General features: G+C 41.7%; 1 protein-coding gene across 1 annotated transcript in view; it reads right to left on the reverse strand.

Annotated features, from left to right (window-relative positions):
• slc12a5a (solute carrier family 12 member 5a) overlaps positions 1-27,339 on the reverse strand; it is a 100,007-nt gene that overhangs the window by 42,138 nt on the left and 30,530 nt on the right. Inside the window, exon 4 of the mRNA XM_039015446.1 lies at positions 15,403-15,549. Coding sequence (XP_038871374.1) covers positions 15,403-15,549 — 147 coding nt within the window. The remainder of the gene's footprint in view (positions 1-15,402; positions 15,550-27,339) is intronic.

Consider the following 27,339-nt stretch of genomic DNA (forward strand, 5'->3'; position numbering starts at 1 on the left):
CAGGACATAATTCATGCTTTGTTTATAAGAGGATAGCAAGGTGTAATACCAGGGCACTTGGGATCTCTTAAATGGATAGGGTTTTCCTATTCAAGGATTGATGTGGATAACACATGGTTGGAGCAATGACATTCATGTTATAGGCTTACAGACTGTAGTACAGTAACGTTAGCTCAGAAACCAAAGCCTTCCCAGAGAGCTGGTATTAGAAATGCGAAGAGCTAGAGTAGGATTCCTAGTTAAGTGAGTTACTTGGTGAGAGTCTGATCTGACTAGCAAGTAGCTGGTGTCGACGGGGAGGGGGGGGGGGGGGGGGGCTGTATATTTTCAAGTCCACTAGAAGTAAGGTGGTAGCTAGACACTGCCATATTAGAAACATGGTGCTGCAAAGCATCTATTATCGGTCTGCTTAAAGAGAAGTCATACATGGGTTTCATGTTCACTCACATAAGCTATGGTTTTTAATGTGAGAAAACACAACATCATTTATTTGTTGTAGAGCATGGTACTTAATGTGAATGTACTGGCATGTAGTTTCACTATCCGACGAAGGGGCTCTATCCGAAGGGGCTCTATTGCCACTGGTACAGAACGTTTTTTTGTCCCAGTTTCAGGAGGTTCAGCTAATATCCTTTCCAGAGGGCTTGTCCTATTGAGTGATCTTCAGACTACCCTGGCATCCCGAGACGCCACCATACCAACATGTCCCCTGGCCTACAAACGAGCCACTAAAAACGCTGATTACATGGCCATACCATCTGCTGAGTCCGGATGAGACACAACACAATGCCGCTCGGCAGGGAGCTTAACCATGGGACGAGCTGGGAATTCTCTCCAAAGCGATACATGGAGAGGCCGGAAAAAAAATCACAAATCCGCATGTCCCTAACAAACTAAGCCGTTGATTCCACAGTGTTTCCGACAATATGAGTCTAAGGGATTGGGAGCCGAGGGCGTTTTTGTGTCTTTGAGCTGGTCTCTTTGATGACCACCAGCACTAGCCTCTAAAGGGACAACATTATCTACATTACCTTCAGACGACATAGAGTGGATTTCCGATTATATATTGTCCAAATGAAACTAAAACTGGCCGCCTTTGAATGACCTTGCTGAAGTCGTGCTGAAATTAGTTTAACAGGAAGTGGTATGAACCTGCCCTAAGAGAGTGACTATAGCCATCATTACATAAATGCACTAGACTTTTCAATGCCACAGAAGGGCAAGTTCATTCACTGTATTGTAGAGTATACAGTGTGCTGGAGCAGGCTCTCCTCTGACTGCATTAGCAGGACTTATTACCAAACACGCGCTGAACTCCGGTTCGACCCCTAGCCCCTACATAGGTAACCCCGTAGAACTGAGAGTTCAATAGATATTTATGCATTATAAACAATTGCTTAATCATGTCTTCTGACTGGCTTTGTGTTTAAATTTTGCCATGGAAAAAACACTGCGATACTGGTAACGAGAGACTGAGAGAGATGAGAGAGATGAAAGGGAAAGATGGAGTCATTTAGGGAGAAGCAGAGCAATGAGGGCAAAAGAGAGACTGACTAACATATTTAGCAGGAGAAGTGAAAGAGAGAGAAAGACGCTGTTAGCATTTAAACGAAGCAGGACAGAGGGCAGAAGAATGGGGGATGCAGGACCCTGAAGTAATGAATAGGGGACGCAGATCCTGGAAGTAATGAATAATGGACACAGGACCTGGAAGTTATGAATAGGGGACGCAGGACCCTGAAGTAATGATTAGGGGATGCATGACCTGGAAGTTATGAATAGGGGACGCAGGACCCTGAAGTAATGAATAGTGGACGCAGATCCTGGAAGTAATGAATAATGGACATAGGACCTGGAAGTAATGAATAGTGGACGCAGGACCCTGAAGTAATGAATAGGGGACGCAGGACCTGGAAGTAATGAATAGTGGACGCAGGACCCTGAAGTAATGAATAGGGGACGCAGGACCTGGAAGTAATGAATAATGGACACAGGACCTGGAAGTAATGAATAGTGGACGCAGGACCCTGAAGTAAATAATAGGGGACGCAGGACCCTGAAGTAATGAATAGGGGACGCAGGACCTGGAAGTAATGAATAGTGGACGCAGGACCCTGAAGTAATGAATAGGGGACGCAGGACCTGGAAGTAATGAATAGTGGACGCAGGACCCTGAAGTAATGAATAGGGGACGCAGGACCTGGAAGTAATGAATAATGGACACAGGACCTGGAAGTAATGAATAGTGGACGCAGGACCCTGAAGTAAATAATAGGGGACGCAGGACCTGGAAGTAATGAATAATGGACACAGGACCTGGAAGTAATGAATAGTGGACCCAGGACCCTGAAGTAATGAATAGGGGACGCAGGACCTGGAAGTAATGAATAGTGGACGCAGGACCCTGAAGTAATGAATAGGGGACGCAGGACCTGGAAGTAATGAATAGGGGACACAGGGTCCTGAAGTAATGAATAGGGCAAACGAACAACAAACTTTCCATCCAGACAGCTAAAGCTAATTTTAGCGACATGCTTTATTAGTGGTCAGAATAGACAGCGGTGTGATATGCTAGTCTACGAGCAGGGGGCATAACACACATGAGCACCACTCCCCTCTGGTAGAATACCACGTTGATAACGCTCGGATGCTCCTTCCAACATATGGGTTAATGGGACATTGCTCCAGAGACGCTTAACATAGAAATAATTCCCAGAACGAATGATGGCGAAACGGCCCATTTGATGTTTAGTGTAAATATTCCATATGTTTGAGTATAATGATATAACTGTTCCACAGCCTTGTGATGACTGAGTGGCTCAGAAGTAGAAAGCTGTCAACAACATGCATGTTAACAACAACACACACTGTCAACAACATGTATGTTAACAGCAACATACACTGTCAACAACATGTATGTTAACAACAACACACAATGTCAACAACATGTATGTTAACAGCAACACACACTGTCAACAACATGTATGTTAACAACAACACACACTGTCAACAACATGCATGTTAACAACAACATATACTGTCAACAACATGCATGTTAACAACAACATACACTGTCAACAACATGTATGTTAACAACAACATATACTGTCAACAACATGTATGTTAACAGCAACATACACTGTCAACAACATGTATGTTAACAACAACACACACTGTCAACAACATGCATGTTAACAACAACATACACTGTCAACAACATGTATGTTAACAACAACACACACTGTCAACAACATGTATGTTAACAACAACACACACTGTCAACAACATGTATGTTAACAACAAATTTAATACAAATAAAAAACATAAATACGTTTATTTACGTTTAAGTTAAATACTTTTAAGTATTCAGACCCTTTGCTATGAGACTCAAAATTGAGCTCAGGTGCATCCTGTTTCCATCGATCATCCTTGATATGTTTCAACTTTATTGGGGTCCACCTGTAGTAAATTCAATTGATTGGACATGATTTGGAAAGGTACACACCTGTCTATATAATGTCCCACAGTTGACAGTACATGTCAGAGCAAAAACTAAGCAATAAGGTCGAAGGAATTGTCCGTAGAGCTTCGAGACAGGATTGTGTCGAGGGACAGATCTGGGGAAGGGTACCAAAACATTTCTGCAGCATTTGAAAGTCCCCAAGAACACAGTGGCCTCCATCATTCTTAAATAGAAGTTTGGAACCACCAAGACTCTTCCTAGAGGCGGCCGCCCGGCCAAACTGAGCAATCAGGGGAGAAAGGCTTTGGTCAGGGAGGTGACCAAGAAGCCGATGGTCACTCTGACAAAGCTCCAGAGTTCCTTTGTGGAGATAAGAGAACCTTCCAGAAGGACAACCATCTCTGCAGCACTCCACCAATCAGGCTTTATGGTAAAGTGGCCAGACGGAAGCCACTCATCAGTAAAAGGCACATGACAACCAGCTTGGAGTTTGCCAAAAGGCACCTAAAGACTCTCAGACCATGAGAAACAAGATTCTCTGGTCTGATGAAACCAATATTGAACTCTTTTGCCTGAATGCCAAGCGTCACAGCTGGAAGAAACCTGGCACCATCCCTAAGGTGAAGCATGGCGGTAGCAGTGTCATGCTGTGGGGATGTTTTTCAGCGGCAGGGACTGGAAGACTAGTCAGGATCGAGACAAAGATGAACGGAGAGATCTCTGAATGTCCTTGAGTGGCCCAGCCAGAGCCCGGACATGAACCCGATCTAACATTTCACACACACACATGGATGTACACACAAATGCGTGAACACACACAAGCGCATGCATACAGTATGCACGGACACACACCTACACACACAAATACGTACAGTTGAAGTCGGAGGTTTACATACACTTAGGTTGGAGTCATTAAAACTAATTTTTCAACCACTCCACAAATTTCTTGTTAACAAACTATAGTTTTGGCAAGTCGGTTAGGACATCTACTTTGTGCATGACACAAGTAATTTTTCCAACAATTGTTTACAGACAGATTTTTTCACTTATAATTCACTGTATCCAAATTCCAGTGGGCCAGAAGTTTACATACACTAAGTGGACTGTGCCTTTAAACAGCTTGGAAAATTCCAGAAAATTATGTCATGGCTTTAGAAGCTTCTGATAGACTAATTGACATCATTTGAGTCAATTGGAGGTGTACCTGTGGATGTATTTCAAGGCCTACCTTCAAACTCAGTGCCTCTTTGCTTGACATCATGGGAAAATCAAAAGAAATCAGCCAAGACCTCAGAAAATAATTGTCGGAAGTTTACATACACCTGAGCCAAATACATTTAAACTCAGTTTTTCACAATTCCTGACATTTAATCCAAGTAAAAATTCCCTGTCTTCAGTTAGGATAACCACTTTATTTTATGAATGTGAAATTTATTTCAGCTTTTATTTATTTCATCACATTCCCAGTGGGTCAGAAGTTTACATACACTCAATTAGTATTTGGTAGCATTGCCTTTAAATTGTTTAACTTGGGTCAAATGTTTCGGGTAGCCTTCCACAAGCTTCCCACAATAAGTTGGGTGAATTTTGGCCCATTCCTCCTGACAGAGCTGGTGTACCGCTTGCCGTGCGATAGCAGAGAGAACAGTCTACGACTTGAGTGGATGGAGTCTTTGACAAGTTTTTGTGCCTTCCTCTGACACCGCCTGGTATAGGCAGTGTGCTTGGCGCCAGTGATGTACTGGGCTGTACGCACTACCCTCTGTAGCACCTTGCGTTCGGATGCCAAACAGTCATACCAATAGGTGATGCAGCCAGTCAAGACGCTCTCAATGGCGCAGCTGTAGAACTTATTGAGGATCTGAGGGCCCATGCCAAATCTTTATAAGGTGTGTGTGTGTGTGTGTGTGTGTGTGTGTGTGTGTGTGTGTGTGTGTGTGTGTGTGTGTGTGTGTGTGTGTGTGTGTGTGTGTGTGTGTGTGTGTGTGTGTGTGTGTGTGAGAGAGAGAGAGAGAGAGAGAGAAAGGCTGCATATGCATGCATTGCATAATTGTGTGTGTGTCAGTATAGTAAAAAATAAAGAAAAACCCTTGAATGAGTAGGTGTGTCCAAACTTTTGACTGATACTGTACATGTAACCTTAACTCAGCTTTTACAATAACAAACTGGAGAGGGGGAATTATTCCGTGTGTGTGTGTGTGTGTGTGTGTGTGTGTGTGTGTGTGTGTGTGTGTGTGTATGTATGTGCAGTGTTCTCTTTTAAACAGATCTTTTTAAACATGCTTTGATCTCAGAGCATTCTTGTCCTTGTACCATCCCAGTTTTAACATGATTAATCATTAACCATATGTATCATTCAAATGTAATACTGTATGACATTAGGCTGGTGGTAGGAGCTCTCGGAGGGCAGACTCATTGTAATGGCTGGAATGGGTGGAATGGAATGGAGTCAAACATGATTTTCCTGTCATTCCATTTATTCCATTCCAGCCATTACAAATAGCCCGTCCTCCTATAACTCGCCCCACCCGCCTCCTCTGATACAATTACAGTACTCTCAGAAAATAAATTTCTGACATTAAAGAATAATGATCACCAGTCTCCCAAGGAAAAGACATGCCGGCCTTATGGTGGGAATGTATCCTGCTAGCAATTTAAATACTTCTAGAACTCAAGTTGGGAGTGCATTCCTCTGTGTGTGAATGTTTGTGTGTGTGTTTGTGTGTGTGTGTGTGTGTGTGTGTGTGTGTGTGTGTGTGTGTGTGTGTGTGTGTGTGTGTGTGTGTGTGTGTGTGTGTGTGTGTGTGTGTGTGTGTGTGTGTGTGTGTGTGTGAGAGCAAGTTAGCCACGGTAAGGATTTGAGGGGGTTGATCTATAAATATCTCTCCCAGAGAAAAATCTAGGCTAAGCGAACACACATAGATGCATGCCGAATCACAAACGAGAAACGATATATGTACACAACCCCACTAACTGTAACAAACACACAACCCCACTAACAGTAACAAACACACAACCCCACTAACAGTAACAAACACACAACCCCACTAACAGTAACAAACACACAACCCCACTAACAGTAACAAACACACAACCCCACTAACAAACACACAACCCCACTAACAGTAACAAACACACAACCCCACTAACAAACACACAACCCCACTAACAGTAACAAACACACAACCCCACTAACAAACACACAACCCCACTAACAGTAACAAACACACAACCCCACTAACAAATACACAACCCCACTAACAGTAACAAACACACAACCCCACTAACAAACACACAACCCCACTAACAGTAACAAACACACAACCCCACTAACAGTAACAAACACACAACCCCACTAACAAACACACAACCCCACTAACAGTAACAAACACACAACCCCACTAACAGTAACAAACACACAACCCCACTAACAGTATCAAACACACAATAACAGTAGTAAACACACAACCCCACTAACAGTAACAAACACACAACCCCACTAACAGTAACAAACACACAATAACAGTAGTAAACACACAACCCCACTAACAGTAACAAACACACAACCCCACTAACAGTAACAAACACACAATAACAGTAGTAAACACACAACCACAATAACAGTAGTAAACACACAACCCCAACTGCAAACACACTATGACATTTGAGACCACACACATGCACAGATATACAAGATACACACAGGACATGGACAGACGAAGACTCACATACATTTTTAAGCAGTTGTGGACATAATATATGAGTCATCTCAATAAATGCCAAACTGCATAATATTCGGTTGCTTTAAAACGAGCCATCGATACAATTTGAAATCAAACCCACAGAGAACATTGGCACTGACGTGTTTGAAACAGTATAGGGTCTTCTGGAATAAGTAAGTGCAGTACCAGTCAGAACACAATGACAGGCAGGCATTGAGAACACTGGGGGAAAAACATTGAGATGTATTCTGACAAACGCATGTCCAGAAGTCAAACTCAATCATATTGTAGCAGCCACTCTGCTCAGTGACACATCCTTGTTCAGTACTAAGGGCTTTGGGTCTTTTGGCATAGGACAGAAAATGGTTGTGTTGACAATAGAGGCTAAGAAAACATTGTCACTTGTTTTTTTTTAACTGTTCACCTCTTGACCATCCAGTTTGTTATTGTAAAAGCTGAGTTAAGGTTACATGTACAGTATCAGTCAAAAGTTTGGACACACCTACTCATTCAAGGGTTTTTCTTTATTTTTTACTATTTTCTACATTGTAGAATAATAGTGAAGACATCAAAACTATGAAATAACACATATGGAATCATGTAGTAACCAAAAAAGTGTTAAACAAATCAAAATATATTTTATATTTGAGATTCCTCAAAGTAGCCGCCCTTTGCCTTGATGACAGCTTTGCACATTCTTGGCATTCTCTCAACCAGCTTCACAAGGTAGTCACCTGGAATGCATTTAAATTAACAGGTGTGCCTTGTTAAAAGTTAATTTGTGGATTTTCTTTCCTTCTTAATGCGTTTGAGCCAATCAGTTGTGTTGTGACAAGGTAGGGATGGTATACAGAAGATAGCCCTATTTGGTAAAATACCAAGTCCATATTATGGCAAGAACAACTCAAATAAGTAAAGAGAAATGACAGTCCATCATTAAGTTAAGACATGAAGGTCAGTCAATACGGAAAATGTCAAGAACTTTGAAAGTTTCTTCAAGTGCAGTCACAAAAACCATCAAGTGCTATGATGAAACTGGCTGTCATGAGGACTGCCACAGGAAAGGAAGATCCAGAGTTACCTCTGCTGCAGAGGATAAGTTCATTAGAGTTAACTGCACCTCAGATTGCAGCCCAAATAAATGCTCCACAGAGTTCAAATAACAGACACATCTCAACATCAACTGTTCAGAGGAGACTGTGTGAATCAGGCCTTCATGGTCTAATTGCTGCAATGAAACCACTATTAAAAGACACCAATAAGAAGAAGAGACTTGCTTGATCCAAGAAACACGAGCAATGGACATTAGACTGGTGGAAATCTGTCCTTTGGTCTGATGAGTCCAAATTTGAGATTTTTGGTTCCAACCGCCGTGTTTTTGTGAGACGCAGAGTCGGTAAACGGTGATCTCCGCATGTGTGGTTCCCACCGTGAAGCATGGAGGAGGAGGTGTGATGGTGTAGGAGTGCTTTGCTGGTGACACTGTCTGTGATTCATTTAGAATTCAAGGCACATTTCACCAGCAATGCTACCACAACATTCTGAAGCGATACACCATCCCATCTGGTTTGCGCTATGTGGGACTATAATTTGTTTTTTTAACAAGGCACACCTGTTAATTGAAATACATTCATAAAGCTGGTTGAGAGAATGCCAGGAGCGTGCAAAGCTGTCATCAAGGTAAAGGGTGGCTACTTTGAAGAATCTCAAATATAAAATACATTTTGATTTGTTTAACACTTTATTGGTTACTACATGATTCCATGTGTTATTTCATAGTTTTGATGTTTTCACTACTTTTCTAAATCTGTAGAAAATAGTAAAAATAAAGAAAAACCCTTGAATGAGTAGGTGTCCAAACTTTTGACTGGTACTGTATATATTTTTTTATAACTGTATACAGGTAGACAGGGGTGGTTTGCCAGTCATTGGGACGACAATCCAACTTGGGATGGGGGAGGTTTTAGCAGGTGGAATAGTGTATAACAGTTTGAGGTTTACTGAGTAGCAGTGCAAATACCATGGTACAGCTATATGGACACTCAATCATTATGGTACTTTTTAATGGAAAGTTTACAAACATATATTATGATAAATATAATTGAAACTTGAATCTCATTATGCTAAATGGTGAAATACGTATAGCCAGTTATAATTGTAATCTCTTAGCAGATGAGAAAAAACTATCAGTATTTACCTGACTAAAAAAGAAGGAATATAATATCTATTGTTAACAGGAAACTCATTCAATAATTTTATATGAAGTTCCAATTGATTTTCATTTTGTAAATCTGTTCCCAAGTATTCCCACGCATAATAGAGAGACGTGATCATATACAAATAATAATAATTAATAATAATTTATTGGATATACACTACCATTCAAAAGTGTGGGGTCACTTAGAAATGTCCATTAAAATAACATCAAATGGATCAGGAATACAATGTAGACATTGTTAATGTTGTAAATTACTATTGTACCCGTAAAACACCAGTCTCAATGTCAACAGCGAAGAGGTGACTCCGGGATGCTGGCCTTCTAGGTAGAGTTGCAAAGAAAAAGCCATATCTCAGACTGGCCAATAAAAATAAAATATTAAGACGGGCAAAAGAACACAGACACTGGACAGAGGAACTCTGCCTAGAAGGCCAGCATCCTGGAGTCACCTCTTCACTGTTGACGTTGAGACTGGTGTTTTGCAGGTACTATTTAATGAAGCTGCCAGTTGAGGACTTGTGAGGCGTCTGTTTCTCAAACTAGACACTCTAATGTACTTGTCCTCTTGCTCAGTTGTGCACCGGGGCTTCCCACACCTCTTTCTATTCTGGTTAGAGACAGTTTGCGCTGTTCTGTGAAGGAAGTAGTACACAGCGTTGTACGAGATTTTCTGTTTCTTGGCAATTTCTCGCATGGAATAGCCTTCATTTCTCAGAACAAGAATAGACTGACGAGTTTCAGAAGAAAGTTATTTGTTTCTGGCCATTTTGAGCCTGTAATTGAACCCACAAATGCTGATGCTCCAGATACTCAACTAGTCTCAAGAAGGCCAGTTTTATTGCTTCTTTAATCAGGACAACAGTTTTCAGCTGTGCTAACATAATTGCAAAAGGGTTTTCTAATGATCAATTAGCCTTTTAAAATGATAAACTTGGATTAGCTAACACAACGTACCATTGGAGTGATGGTTGCTGAGAATGGGCCTCTGTACACCTATGTAGATATCCCATTACAAATCAGCCGTTTCCAGCAACAATAGTAATTTACAACATTAACAATGTCTACACTGTATTTCTGATAAATTTGATGTTATTTTAATGGACAATTATTTATTTTTTCTTTCAAAAACAAGGACATTTCTAAGTGACCCCAAACTTTTGAACGGTAGTGTAAATAGCACTACCAACTGAGGTACTCAAAGCATAGAGGGAAACTCACCTCATCCACCATCAATGAGCTGCACCCACCTCAGTGATGCACGGAGACCATTTCTGTGCCAGAACACTCACCACACATCAGCTACCAGGTAGAGAGGTGAGGAGTCATATATGCCAATTAGTCATATACGCCAATTAGGAATGAGGGGGATGATAAGGTGGCCATGATGGAATGTGGCCAGGTTGGGAATTTAGCTATGCCACCGGGGTGAACACCCCTACTCTTACAATCAGTGGCATGGAAATTTGAATGACCACAGAGTCAGGACACCCATTTTAACGTCCCATCCGAAAGACGGCACCCTACACAGGACAATGTACCCAAATATAACTAAGGTTTGAAATTATTATGTTTTAGTCAAATATTATATCTGTTTAGGCTTTTCGCGTTCAATTTGCAGTCAAAAATTCTGCCCCCCCGACTATCCGCTCAAGAAAAGATTGGCCCGGAAGCTGAATCTAATTGATGATCCCTGACCTATACAGTCCTGATCTATCCACGCTTGAAAATGTATCTAATCATTTATCAAGCCTAGAAGCAATACAAGACTTATGTTGGGAGATTATAATACAATTTTAAATACCTTAATGGACCCTAAAGGAACTCACACTACAAACTATCATTACCCTTATGCACTTAAGGAAATCACAAATATCATTGATATATTGGAACAAGTGGATATATGGAGGTTTAAATATCCTGACCTAGTGAGATATACAGGGCATTCCGAAAGTATTTAGACCCCTTGACTTTTTCCACATTTTGTTATGTTACAGCCTTATTTTAAAATGGATTAAATTCATTTTTTTCTCATCAATCTACACATAATACCCCATAATGACAAAGCTAAAACAGGCTTTTTGAAATGTTTGCAAATGTATTAAAAATAAAAAACAGATAACTTATTCACATAAGTATTCAGACCCTTGTTTTCATTGATCCTCCTTGAGATGTTTCTACAACTTGATTGGAGTCCACCTGTGGTCAATTCAATTGATTGGACATGATTTGGAAAAGCACACACCTGTCTATATAAGGTCCCACAGTTGACAGTTCATGTCAGAGCAAATACCAAGCCATGATCTCAAGGATGATCTTGTCCACAGAGCTCCGAAACAGGATTGTGTCGAGGCACAGATCTGTGGAAGGGTACCAACAAATGTCTGCAGCATTGAAAGTCCCCAAGAACACAGTGGACTCCATCATAAATGGAAGAAGTTTGGAACCACCAAGACTCTTACTAGAGCTGGCCGCCCTGGCAAACTGAGCAATCGGGGGAGAAGGGCATTGGTCAGGGAGGTGACTAAGAACCCGATGGTCACTCTGACAGAGCTCCAGAGATCCTCTGTGGCGATAAGAGAACCTTCCAGAAGGACAACCATCTCTGCAGCACTCCACCAATTAGGCCTTTATGGTAGAGTGGCCAGACGGAACCTCCTCAGTAAAAGGCACATGACAGCCCACTTGGAGTTTACCAAATGGCATCTAAAGGACTAAGACCATGAGCAACAAGATTCTCTGGTCTGATGAAACCAAGATTGAACTCTTTGGCCTGAATGCCAAGCGTCATGTCTGGAGGAAACCTGGCACCATCCCTACAGTGAAGTCTGGTGGTGGCAGCATGATGCTGTGAGGATGATTTTCAGCGGCAGGGAATGGGAGACTAGTCAGGATCAAGGGAAAGATGAACGGAGCAAAGTACAGAGAGATCCTTGATGAAAACCTGCTCCAGAGCGCTCAGGACCTCAGACTTGAGCGAAGGTTCACCTTCCAACAAGACAACGACCCTAAGCACATAGCCAAGACAACGCAGGAATGGCTTCGGGACAAGTCTCTGAATGTCCTTGAGTGGCCCAGCCAGAGCCCGGACTTGAACTCAATCGAACATCTCTGGAGAGACCTGAAAATAGTTGTGCAGCAACGCTCCCCATCCAACCTGACAGCGCTTGAGAGGATCTGCAGAGAAGAATGGGATAAACTCCCCTAATACAGGTGTGCCAAGCTTGTAGCTTCATACCAAAGAAGACTCGAGCCTGTAATCACTGCCAAAGGCACATCAACAAAGTACTGAGTAAAGGGTCTGAATACTTATGTAAATGTGATATTTGTAAACATTTACAAAAACAGTTTTTGCTTTGTCTTTATGGGGTATTGTGTGTAGATTGATGTGGGAAAAAAACAATTTAATCAATTTTAAAATAAGGCTGTAACGTAACAAAATGTGGAAAAAGTCAAGGGGTCTGAATACTTTCCGAATGCATTGTGCATGGCAGAGGCTCAATCAAGCTAGTTGTCTTGACTACTTTCTTATGTCATTCGCGCTAGCATACAATTTTTTTAAAGTGCTGATAGCGGACAGAATGCGGTCGGACCATCAAACAATTGGCATATACATTACTCTTACAGAATTTCTACGTGGGCGAGGATATTGGAAATGTAATCAAAGCCTATTGGATGACAACTTGATTTTATTAACCAGGACAGAATCATTTATAACTGACTATTTCTGACATAATATAGGTACAGCAGATCCCCCTATTGTATGGGACACTATTACATGTGCTTTTAAAGGCCATGCAATTCAATACTCTTCTTTAAAACAAAAGCAATTTTAGTTAAACTAATTCATATTAAGAAAGGAAATAGAGGGACTAACAGTACAGATAGATAGCAATAACAAATGTACCATAGAGGCAAAGAATACGTCAGAGGAAAGACAAAAAGAAATGGAGGAACTTATTCAAGAAAAGATAAAGTGTAATATATTATAAAAATAAAGCAAACTGGATGGAATATGGGGAAAAATACAACAAATAATTTTTTCATCTTTTTCAACATAGAAATTCTACCAAAAACTTTTTACTGAAAATTGTTACAAATGACAGAGTCACCCATTATTACCCAAACAATATTTTGAAAGAGGAAGCAAAGTACTTAAAGCATATGTCTTTGTTTCAGTTTCCTTCAGCTCCACTAACCGAAGTTAATTGTAAGGATTATTTTCCAATTAATAATGTAAAATGAACATCCGTACAGAAAGACTCGTGTAAAGGCCAAATTACAGAGGAGGAACTTCTTAATGCAATTAAAGCCTTTAAGGCTGGGAAAACTCCAGGACTGGATGGCATACCAGTTGAGGTATACCGAACCTTTTGTGATGTACTCAGAGGACCGTTATTAGCATATTTTAACCACTACATAAAAATGGTAGATTATCAGATACTCAACAAGAAGGTCTGATTTCAATGTTACTGAAAGTGGACCCAAGTAGTAAATATAATAATCCAGTTCCATTCAAAAAATTGGAGGCCCCTTACACTTCAGTGTTGCAATGCATAGCGCATTGAATTAATAAGGTATTGTCGGATATTATTCATTCTAATCAGAAAGGTGTTTTACTTGGACGATACATTGGAGATAATACTGGAAACAATAGAACACTATGGCTTTTGATAAAGTATGACTGGAATATGTACACTACCGTTCAAAAGTTTGGGGTCACTTAGAAATGTCCTTGTTTTTGAAAGAAAAGCAAAAAAAATGTCGCCATTAAAATAACATAAAATTGATCAGAAATACAGTGTAGACATTGTTAATGTTGTAAATGACTATTGTAGCTGGAAACAGCTGATTTGTAATGGGATATCTACATAGGCGTACAGAGGCCCATTCTCAGCAACCATCACTCCTGTGTTCCAATGGCACGTTGTGTTAGCTAATCCAAGTTTATAATTTTAAAAGGCTAATTGATCATTAGAAAACCCTTTTGCAATTATGTTAGCACAGCTGAAAACTGTTGTCCTGATTAAAGAAGCAATCAAACAGGCCTTCTTTAGACTAGTTGAGTATCTGGCACATCAGCATTTGTGGGTTCGATTACAGGCTCAAAATGGCCAAAACAAATAACTTCCTTCTGAAACTCGTCAGTATATTCTTGTTATGAGAAATGAAGGCTATTCCATGCGAGAGATTGCCAAGAAACTGAAGATCTCGTACAACGCTGTGTACTACTCCCTTCACAGAACAGCGCAAACTGGCTCTAACCAGAATAGAAAGAGGAGTGGGAAGCCCCGGTGCACAACTGAGCAAGAGGACAAGTACAATAGAGTGTCTAGTTTGAGAAACAGATGCCTCACAAGTCCTCAACTGGCAGCTTCATTAAATAGTACCTGCAAAACACCAGTCTCAATGTCAACAGTGAAGAGGCGACTCTGGGATGCTGGCCTTCTAGGCAGAGTTGCAAATAAAAAGCCATATCTCAGACTGGCCAATAAAAATAAAATATTAAGATGGGCAAAAGAACACAGACACTGGACAGAGGAACTCTGCCTAGAAGGCCAGCATCCCGGAGTCACCTCTTGACATTGAGACTGGTGTTTTGCAGGTACTATTTAATGAAGCTGCCAGTTGAGGACTTGTGAGGCATCTGTTTCTCAAACTAGACACTCAAATGTACTTGTCCTCTGCTCAGTTGTGCACCTGGGCCTCCCACTCCTCTTTCTATTCTGGTTAGAGCCAGATATTTACAGTGGAACACAGACACTTACCGTGGAACACAGACACTTCCGGTAACACAGACACTTACGGTAACACAGACACAGTGGACACAGACACTTACAGTGGAACAGAGACACGTACAGGAACACAGGCACTTACAGTAACACAGACACTTACAGAGGAACACACGTGAAGAAAGGAGCTTAGACTGACTAGACTTTAGCTCAAAGAACAACACAGTCTCATTGCATGCAGTTATCCCAGATTTGAACACAGGTACTTACAGTAGAACAACACATGAAGACGATGATGAAGGAGCCAATGACTCCTCCGATGCCGACCATCCAGGTCATCCGCAGGAACAGGATCACCCCGAAGATGTTCTGGATACAGGGGAGGTACACTCCCATCAGGGTCCCCAACTGTGGAGCCTGTAGGGAGGAAGAGAGGAGGTGGACATGGGATCAATGTTACCTAGCAAACCTGAAATGTTGTGAAAATTCCAGTGCACGTTTAATGTGAACACTGAGGCTGTACCCGCTTTAAGTTATAGTTATAACAGTGGCCAAGTAGGCTACTGTGGCTATTTGATCATAATGTAGGCCTACCAGAGTGACCTACCATCAAAAACAATGTAGAAAATGCATCCCATAACATTTTAACATGGAAATAGCTGTTCTATCATTCTGCCTACAGTAGCAGCCAATGTGTGGTGTTCAATGTAAGCCTACATTCCATCAGACTTTTGGGAAAAAAACATGCAGGGCTTGACATTAACCTTTTTATCGACTTGTCCTTCAGACAAGGAGGTGACTGAACATGTTGTTGTGTTGTTTGATGCAAGAAACCATTTTACAAAATAAAATGCATTATTATTCCCATACCATTACTACAGAGAATCAGACAAATTATGCTACCCTCTGCCTATTGGCAACTTAGCTTATTCAAGCCTGTCTCAAAATACAACACTGCCCCTTTAAGACAAAAAAAGCTGTTTACCTGACTCGCTTTCAAAGATGTCTAGAAATGTACACATTTTGTGCTCTTGCAGGAAGCAATCACTTCCCTATTGTTGACTATAATTGGGATAATATCTCACTAACTAGCAAAGGATTTGAACAAAATGTGCACAGGTGGCTACATGCAGCTCTCGCTCTGATCTCAAAACAAGTACATCTACTCATGACCACAGCTGTAAACACAGTCCAGGTCAATGTAAATGACACAGATCCATATATGGCAATAGTCGATTTGCATATAGGCCTACTGCAGCTCTGATTGGTTATGCCACACCGGTCTGTGTAGAGTATGGGCTGAGTCATGATCAATAGAATCCTACTCTGATGCGTTCTGCCTACAACAAAATCTCTTGCGTAGTTTGTTTTGTTTTGGTATGTTGCAATGAAATTACAAAAAAGTATGAATGTATGTACTTGTAAGTCGCTCTGGATAAGAGCGTCTGCTAAATGACTTAAATGTAAATGTAAATGTAAATTGGCTAAGATTGCGTTGATTCGATCACAATTGCCACAGGAAATTGAAATGTTGATAGTGTTGAGGACAATAGGACAATACAGTGCCACTGACACGGCCCGCTACCAAAACCTGCGGGCTCTCCTTCACTGCAGCCGAGGTGAGTAAAACATTTAAACGTGTTAAAACTTCTTCTGGCTGCAAGCCCGAAGCCGCCCACAATATGACAACAGCCACTTCAAGTGCAGGGCGCGAAATTCAAAATATATTTTTTAGAAATATTTAACTTTCACACATTAACAAGTCCAATACAGCAAATGAAAGGTACACATCTTGTGAATCCAGCCAACATGTCCGATTTTTAAAATGTTTTACAGCGAAAACAGCACGTATATTTATGTTAGCTCACTACCAAATACAAAAAAGGACAGACATTTTTCATAGCACAGGTAGCATGCACAAAGCCAACCTAACTAACCAAGAAACAACTTCATCAGATGACAGTCTTATAACATGTTATTCAATAAATCTATGTTTTGTTCGAAAAATGTGCATATTTCAGGTATAAATCATAGTTTACATTGCAGCTACAATCAGAAATTGCACCGAAAGCAGACAGAATAATTACAGACACCAACGCCAAATACCTAAATACTCATCATAAAACATTTCTGAAAAATACATAGTGTACAGCAAATGAAAGACAGGCATCTTGTGATTCCAGACAATATTTCCGATTTATTAAGTGTTTTACAGCGAAAACACAATATAGCGTTATATTAGCTTACCACAATAGCCAAAAACACAAGCCATTTCCCAGCAGTAAAAGTTAGCGATCGTAACAAACCAGTAAAAGATATATAATTTTTTACTAACCTTGATATTCTTCATCAGATGACAGTCCTATAACATCAGGTTATACATACACTTATGTTTTGTTCGAAAATGTGCATATTTAGAGCTGAAATCAATGGTTATACATTGTGCTAACTTAGCTACTTTTTCCCACAACGTCCGGATTTTTTTCTGACACTTTTTCTGACACACATATTCTGACCAAATAGCTATTCATAAACATAACTAAAAAATACATGTTGTATAGGAAATGATAGATCCATTAGTTCTTAATGAAATCGCAGTGTTAGAATTCTAAAAATAACTTCATTTCGACATACAGCTTCGGTATAGCTAGAGTACCCAAAAGCTGGGCGCCGACGACTAGTTCACATGTACGACAGATATATGAAATAGCATCATAAAATGTTTCCTACTTTTGCTGATCTTCCATCAGAATGTTGGACAAGGGGTCCTTTGTCCAGAACAATCGTTGTTTGGATTTAGAACGGCCTTTTTCCCTCTCGATTTAGCAAGCACACTAGCCAAGTTGCACGAATCTCTCCATGTCAACAAACGGAAGAGAACGGAACACGGCAAAACTCCCGAAAAAATTTCAATAATCTGATTAAACTATATTGAAAAAACATACTTTACGATGATATGGTCACATGTATCAAATAAAATCACAGCCGGAGATATTAGTCGTCCATAACGGCAGCTTATCAGAAGGCAAATCCAGGTTCCTTCTCGCGCCTTCCTGAAAACAGGAAATGGGTGACACGTCATTCCAAGAGCTGTTATTCCACTTCAGACCAAGATAAACACCCCATTTCTTCTCTCACCGCCTCTTGACATCCAGGGGAAGGTGTATGACGTGCATGTATACTAATACGTATCATGCCCATTTATAGGCAGGACCTAGAAGAGAGCATAGTTTTCAGACTTTCCACTTCCTGGTCAGGAAGTTTGTGCCAAATGAGTTCTGTTTTACTCACAGATATAATTCAAACGGTTTTAGAAACTAGAGAGTGTTTTCTATCCAATAGTAATAGTAATATGCATATTGTACGAGCAAGAATTGAGTACGAGGCCGTTTGAAATGGGCACCTTTTATCTGGCTACTCAATACTGCCCCTGCAGCCCAAACAGGTTTACCCTCGCAAGGCTGCAGGCCCAGACGGCATTCCCAGCCGCGTCCTCAGAGCATGCGCAGACCAGCTGGCTGGTGTGTTTAAGGACATATTCAATCAATCCTTATCCCAGTCTGCTGTTCCCACATGCTTCAAGAGGGCCACCATTGTTCCTGTTCCCAAGAAAGCTAAGGTAACTGAGCTAATTGACTACCGCCCTGTAGCACTCACTTCCGTCATGATGAAGTGCTTTGAGAGACTAGTCAAGGACCATATCACCTCCACCCTACCTGACACCCTAGACCCACTCCAATTTGCTTACCGACCCAATAGGTCCACAGACGACGCAATTGCAACCACACTGCACACTGCCCTAACCCATCTGGACAAGAGGAATACCTATGTGAGAATGCTGTTCATCGACTACAGCTCAGCATTTAACACCATAGTACCCTCCAAACTCGTCATCAAGCTCGAGACCCTGGGTCTCGACCCCGCCCTGTGCAATTGGGTCCTGGACTTCCTGACGGGCCGCCCCCAGGTGGTGAGGGTAGGTAACAACATCTCCATCCCGCTGATCCTCAACACTGGGGCCCCACAAGGGTGCGTTCTGAGCCCTCTCCTGTACTCCCTGTTCACCCACGACTGCGTGGCCATGCACGCCTCCAACTCAATCATCAAGTTTGCGGACGACACTACAGTGGTAGGCTTGATTACCAACAACGACGAGACGGCCTACAGGGAGGAGGTGAGGGCCCTCGGAGTGTGGTGTCAGGAAAATAACCTCACACTCAACGTCAACAAAACAAAGGAGATGATTGTGGACTTCAGGAAACAGCAGAGGGAGCACCCCCCTATCCACATCGACGGGACAGTAGTGGAGAAGGTGGAAAGTTTTAAGTTCCTCGGTGTACACATCACGGACAAACTGAATTGGTCCACCCACACAGACAGCGTTGTGAAGAAGGTGCAGCAGCGCCTCTTCAACCTCAGGAGGCTGAAGAAATTCGGCTTGTCAGCAAAAGCACTCACAAACTTCTACAGATGCACAATCGAGAGCATCCTGTCGGGCTGTATCACCGCCTGGTACGGCAACTGCTCCGCCCACAACCGTAAGGCTCTCCAGAGGGTAGTGAGGTCTGCACAACGCATCACCGGGGGCAAACTACCTGCCCTCCAGGACACCTACACCACCCGATGTCACAGGAAGGCCATAAAGATCATCAAGGACAACAACCACCCGAGCCACTGCCTGTTCACCCCGCTATCATCCAGAAGGCAAGGTCAGTACAGGTGCATCAAAGCAGGGACCGAGAGACTGAAAAACAGCTTCTATCTCAAGGCCATCAGACTGTTAAACAGCCACCACTAACATTTAGTGGCCGCTGCCAACATACTGACTCAACTCCAGCCACTTTAATAATGGGAATTGATGGAAATTATGTAAAAATGTATCACTAGCCACTTTAAACAATGCCACTTAATATAATGTTTACATACCCTACATTACTCATCTCATATGTATATGTATATACTGTACTGTATATCATCCACTGCATCTTGCCATCTTTATGTAATACATGTATCACTAGCCACTTTAAACTATGCCACTTTATGTTTACATACCCTACATTACTTATCTCATATGTATAGACTGTACACTATACCATCTACTGCATCTTGCCTATGCTGTTCTGTACCATCACTCATTCATATATCTTTATGTACATATTCTTTATCCCTTTACACTTGTGTGTATAAGGTAGTAGTTGTGGAATTGTTAGGTTAGATTACTTGTTGGTTATTACTGCATTGTCGGAACTAGAAGCACAAGCATTTCGCTACACTCGCATTAACATCTGCTAACCATGTGTATGTGACAAATAAAATTTGATTTGATTTGATTTGTTAACTAACAGGGAAACTTTCCATGGGCTGATATTTCTTCTGCGCTCCGCACAGCAGTCCCGGGGAGCTATGCGACAGTTACTGCGCGCACATTGCATGGGGTCTTTAATGACTGGGTTAGGGTCTTTAATGACTGGGTATCATGGGGTCTTTAATAACTGGGTATCATGGGGTCTTTAATGACTGGGTATCATGGGGTCTTTAATAACTGGGTATCATGGGGTCTTTAATGACTGGGTATCATGGGGTCTTTAATGACTGAGTATCATGGGGTCTTTAATGACTGAGTATCATGGGGTCTTTAATGACTGAGTATTGTGGGGTCTTTAATGACTGGGTATCATGGGGTCTTTAATGACTGGGTATCATGGGGTCTTTAATAACTGGGTATCATGGGGTCTTTAATGACTGGGTATCGTGGGGTCTTTAATGACTGGGTATCGTGGGGTCTTTAATGACTGAGTTAGGGTCTTTAATGACTGGGTATCATGGGGTCTTTAATGACTGGGTATCATGGGGTCTTTAATGACTTGGTTAGGGTCTTTAATGACTGGGTATCGTGGGGTCTTTAATGACTGGGTATTATGGAGTCTTTAATGACTGGGTTAGGGTCTTTAATGACTGGGTATCGTGGGGTCTTTAATGACTGGGTATTATGGAGTCTTTAATGACTGGGTTAGGGTCTTTAATAACTGGGTATCATGGGGTCTTTAATGACTGGGTATCATGGGGTCTTTAATGACTGGGTATCATGGAGTCTTTAATGACTGAGTATCATGGGGTCTTTAATGACTGGGTATCGTGGGGTCTTTAATGACTGGGTTAGGGTCTTTAATGACTGGGTTAGGGTCTCTAATGACTGGGTATCATGGAGTCTTTAATGACTGAGTATCATGGGGTCTTTAATGACTGGGTATCATGGGGTCTTTAATAACTGGGTATCATGGGGTCTTTAATGACTGGGTATCATGGAGTCTTTAATGACTGGGTATCATGGGGTCTTTAATGACTGGGTATCATGGGGTCTTTAATGACTGGGTATCGTGGGGTCTTTAATGACTGGGTATCGTGGGGTCTTTAATGACTGAGTTAGGGTCTTTAATGACTGGGTATCATGGAGTCTTTAATGACTGGGTATCATGGGGTCTTTAATAACTGGGTATCATGGGGTCTTTAATGACTGGGTATCATGGAGTCTTTAATGACTGGGTATCGTGGGGTCTTTAATGACTGGGTATTATGGAGTCTTTAATGACTGGGTATCATGGGGTCTGTAATGACTGGGTATCATGGGGTCTTTAATGACTGGGTATCGTGGGGTCTTTAATGACTGGGTTAGGGTCTTTAATAACTGGGTATCATGGGGTCTTTAATGACTGGGTATCATGGGGTCTTTAATGACTGAGTATCATGGGGTCTTTAATGACTGGGTATCGTGGGGTCTTTAATGACTGGGTATCGTGGGGTCTTTAATGACTGGGTATCATGGGGTCTTTAATGACTGAGTATCATGGGGTCTTTAATGACTGGGTATCATGGGGTCTTTAATGACTGGGTATCATGGAGTCTTTAATGACTGGGTATCGTGGGGTCTTTAATGACTGAGTATCATGGAGTCTTTAATGACTGGGTATCATGGGGTCTTTAATGACTGAGTATCATGGGGTCTGTAATGACTGGGTATCATGGGGTCTGTAATGACTGGGTATCATGGGGTCTTTAATGACTGGGTATCATGGGGTCTTTAATGACTGGGTATCATGGGGTCTTTAATGACTGGGTTAGGGTCTCTAATGACTGGGTATCATGGGGTCTTTAATGACTGGGTTTAATGGGGTCTTTAATAACTGGGTATCATGGGGTCTTTAATGACTGGGTATCATGGGGTCTTTAATGACTGGGTATCATGGGGTCTTTAATGACTGGGTATCATGGGGTCTTTAATGACCGAGTTAGGGTCTCTAATGACTGGGTATCATGGGGTCTTTAATAACTGGGTATTATGGAGTCTTTAATGACTGAGTTAGGGTCTCTAATGACTGGGTATCATGGGGTCTTTAATAACTGGGTTTAATGGGGTCTTTAATGACTGGGTATCATGGGGTCTTTAATGACTGAGTATCATGGGGTCTTTAATAACTGGGTATCATGGGGTCTTTAATGACTGGGTATCATGGGGTCTTTAATGACTGGGTATCACGGGGTCTTTAATGACTTGGTATCATGGGGTCTTTAATAACTGGGTTTAATGGGGTCTTTAATGACTGGGTATCATGGGGTCTTTAATGACTGGGTATCACGGGGTCTTTAATGACTTGGTTAGGGTCTTTAATGACTGGGTATCATGGAGTCTTTAATGACTGGGTATCATGGGGTCTTCAATGACTGGGTGTCATGGGGTCTTTAATGACTGGGTTAAGGTCTTTAATGACTTGGTTAGGGTCTTTAATGACTGTGTATCACGTAGTCTTTAATGACTGGGTATCATGGGGTCTTTAATGACTTGGTTAGGGTAATTAATGACTGGGTATCACGTGGTCTTTAATGACTGAGTATCATGGGGTCTTTAATGACTGGGTATCATGGGGTCTTTAATGACTTGGTTAGGGTCATTAATGACTGGGTATCACGTGGTCTTTAATGACTGAGTATCATGGGGTCTTTAATGACTGGGTATCGTGGGGTCTTTAATGACTGGGTATCATGGAGTCTTTAATGACTGAGTATCATGGAGTCTTTAATGACTGAGTATCATGGGGTCTTTAATGACTGGGTATCATGGGGTCTTTAATGACTTGGTTAGGGTCATTAATGACTGGGTATCATGGAGTCTTTAATGACTGAGTATCGTGGGGTCTTTAATGACTGAGTATCATGGGGTCTTTAATGACTGGGTATCGTGGGGTCTTTAATGACTGGGTATCATGGAGTCTTTAATGACTGGGTATCATGGGGTCTGTAATGACTGGGTATCATGGGGTCTGTAATGACTGGGTATCATGGGGTCTTTAATGACTGGGTATCGTGGGATTTTTAACGACTGGGTATCATGGGGTCTTTAATGACTGGGTATCATGGGGTCTTTAATGACTGGGTATCATGGAGTCTTTAATGACTGGGTATCGTGGGGTCTTTAATGACTTGGTTAGGGTCTTTAATGACTGGGTATCATGGGGTCTTTAATGACTGAGTATCATGGGGTCTTTAATGACTTGGTTAGGGTCTTTAATGACTGAGTATCATGGGGTCTTTAATGACTGAGTATCATGGGGTCTTTAATGACTGGGTATCATGGGGTCTTTAATGACTGGGTATCATGGGGTCTTTAATGACTTGGTTAGGGTCTTTAATGATTGAGTATCATGGGGTCTTTAATGACTGAGTATCATGGGGTCTTTAATGACTGGGTATCATGGGGTCTTTAATGACTGGGTATCATGGGGTCTTTAATGACTGGGTATCATGGGGTCTTTAATGACTGGGTATCATGGGGTCTTTAATGACTGGGTATCATGGAGTCTTTAATGACTGAGTATCATGGGGTCTTTAATGACTGGGTATCATGGGGTCTGTAATGACTGGGTATCATGGGGTCTTTAATGACTGGGTATCATGGGGTCTTTAATGACTGGGTATCATGGGGTCTTAAATGACTGGGTATCGTGGGATCTTTAATGACTGGGCATCATGGGGTCTTTAATGACTGGGTATCATGGGGTCTTTAATGACTGGGTATCATGGAGTCTTTAATGACTGGGTATCGTGGGGTCTTTAATGACTTGGTTAGGGTCTTTAATGACTGGGTATCATGGGGTCTTTAATGACTGAGTATCATGGGGTCTTTAATAACTGGGTATCATGGGGTCTTTAATGACTGGGTATCATGGGGTCTTTAATGACTGGGTATCATGGGGTCTTTAATGACTGGGTATCATGGGGTCTTTAATGACCGAGTTAGGGTCTCTAATGACTGGGTATCATGGGGTCTTTAATAACTGGGTATTATGGAGTCTTTAATGACTGAGTTAGGGTCTCTAATGACTGGGTATCATGGGGTCTTTAATAACTGGGTTTAATGGGGTCTTTAATGACTGGGTATCATGGGGTCTTTAATGACTGAGTATCATGGGGTCTTTAATAACTGGGTATCATGGGGTCTTTAATGACTGGGTATCATGGGGTCTTTAATGACTGGGTATCACGGGGTCTTTAATGACTTGGTATCATGGGGTCTTTAATAACTGGGTTTAATGGGGTCTTTAATGACTGGGTATCATGGGGTCCTTAATGACTGGGTATCACGGGGTCTTTAATGACTTGGTTAGGGTCTTTAATGACTGGGTATCATGGAGTCTTTAATGACTGGGTATCATGGGGTCTTCAATGACTGGGTGTCATGGGGTCTTTAATGACTGGGTTAAGGTCTTTAATGACTTGGTTAGGGTCTTTAATGACTGTGTATCACGTGGTCTTTAATGACTGGGTATCATGGGGTCTTTAATGACTTGGTTAGAGTCATTAATGACTGGGTATCACGTGGTCTTTAATGACTGAGTATCATGGGGTCTTTAATGACTGGGTATCATGGGGTCTTTAATGACTTGGTTAGGGTCATTAATGACTGGGTATCACGTGGTCTTTAATGACTGAGTATCATGGGGTCTTTAATGACTGGGTATCGTGGGGTCTTTAATGACTGGGTATCATGGAGTCTTTAATGACTGAGTATCATGGAGTCTTTAATGACTGAGTATCATGGGGTCTTTAATGACTGGGTATCATGGGGTCTTTAATGACTTGGTTAGGGTCATTAATGACTGGGTATCATGGAGTCTTTAATGACTGAGTATCGTGGGGTCTTTAATGACTGAGTATCATGGGGTCTTTAATGACTGGGTATCGTGGGGTCTTTAATGACTGGGTATCATGGAGTCTTTAATGACTGGGTATCATGGGGTCTGTAATGACTGGGTATCATGGGGTCTGTAATGACTGGGTATCATGGGGTCTTTAATGACTGGGTATCGTGGGATCTTTAATGACTGGGTATCATGGGGTCTTTAATGACTGGGTATCATGGGGTCTTTAATGACTGGGTATCATGGAGTCTTTAATGACTGGGTATCGTGGGGTCTTTAATGACTTGGTTAGGGTCTTTAATGACTGGGTATCATGGGGTCTTTAATGACTGAGTATCATGGGGTCTTTAATGACTTGGTTAGGGTCTTTAATGACTGAGTATCATGGGGTCTTTAATGACTGAGTATCATGGGGTCTTTAATGACTGGGTATCATGGGGTCTTTAATGACTGGGTATCATGGGGTCTTTAATGACTTGGTTAGGGTCTTTAATGATTGAGTATCATGGGGTCTTTAATGACTGAGTATCATGGGGTCTTTAATGACTGGGTATCGTGGGGTCTTTAATGACTGGGTATCATGGAGTCTTTAATGACTGAGTATCATGGAGTCTTTAATGACTGAGTATCATGGGGTCTTTAATGACTGGGTATCATGGGGTCTTTAATGACTTGGTTAGGGTCATTAATGACATGGTATCATGGAGTCTTTAATGACTGAGTATCGTGGGGTCTTTAATGACTGAGTATCATGGGGTCTTTAATGACTGGGTATCGTGGGGTCTTTAATGACTGGGTATCATGGAGTCTTTAATGACTGGGTATCATGGGGTCTGTAATGACTGGGTATCATGGGGTCTGTAATGACTGGGTATCATGGGGTCTTTAATGACTGGGTATCGTGGGATCTTTAATGACTGGGTATCATGGGGTCTTTAATGACTGGGTATCATGGGGTCTTTAATGACTGGGTATCATGGAGTCTTTAATGACTGGGTATCGTGGGGTCTTTAATGACTTGGTTAGGGTCTTTAATGACTGGGTATCATGGGGTCTTTAATGACTGAGTATCATGGGGTCTTTAATGACTTGGTTAGGGTCTTTAATGACTGAGTATCATGGGGTCTTTAATGACTGAGTATCATGGGGTCTTTAATGACTGGGTATCATGGGGTCTTTAATGACTGGGTATCATGGGGTCTTTAATGACTTGGTTAGGGTCTTTAATGATTGAGTATCATGGGGTCTTTAATGACTGAGTATCATGGGGTCTTTAATGACTGGGTATCATGGGGTCTTTAATGACTGGGTATCATGGGGTCTTTAATGACTGGGTATCATGGGGTCTTTAATGACTGGGTATCATGGGGTCTTTAATGACTGGGTATCATGGAGTCTTTAATGACTGAGTATCATGGGGTCTTTAATGACTGGGTATCATGGGGTCTGTAATGACTGGGTATCATGGGGTCTTTAATGACTGGGTATCGTGGGATCTTTAATGACTGGGCATCATGGGGTCTTTAATGACTGGGTATCATGGGGTCTTTAATGACTGGGTATCATGGAGTCTTTAATGACTGGGTATCGTGGGGTCTTTAATGACTTGGTTAGGGTCTTTAATGACTGGGTATCATGGGGTCTTTAATGACTGAGTATCATGGGGTCTTTAATGACTGGGTATCATGGGGTCTTTAATGACTGAGTATCATGGGGTCTTTAATGACTGGGTATCATGGGGTCTTTAATGACTGGGTTAGGGTCTTTAATGACTGGGTATCATGGGGTCTTTAATGACTGGGTATCATTGGGTCTTTAATAACTGGGTTTAATGGGGTCTTTAATGACTGGGTATCATGGGGTCTTTAATGACTGAGTATCATGGGGTCTTTAATGACTGGGTATCATGGGATCTTTAATGACTGGGTTTAATGGGGTCTTTAATGACTGGGTATCATGGGGTCTTTAATGACTGGGTATCATGGGGTCTTTAATGACTGGGTTAGGGTCTTTA

The sequence above is a fragment of the Salvelinus namaycush genome, chromosome 20 (assembly GCF_016432855.1).
Source record: "Salvelinus namaycush isolate Seneca chromosome 20, SaNama_1.0, whole genome shotgun sequence".
In the NCBI taxonomy this organism is placed as follows: Eukaryota; Metazoa; Chordata; class Actinopteri; order Salmoniformes; family Salmonidae; genus Salvelinus; species Salvelinus namaycush.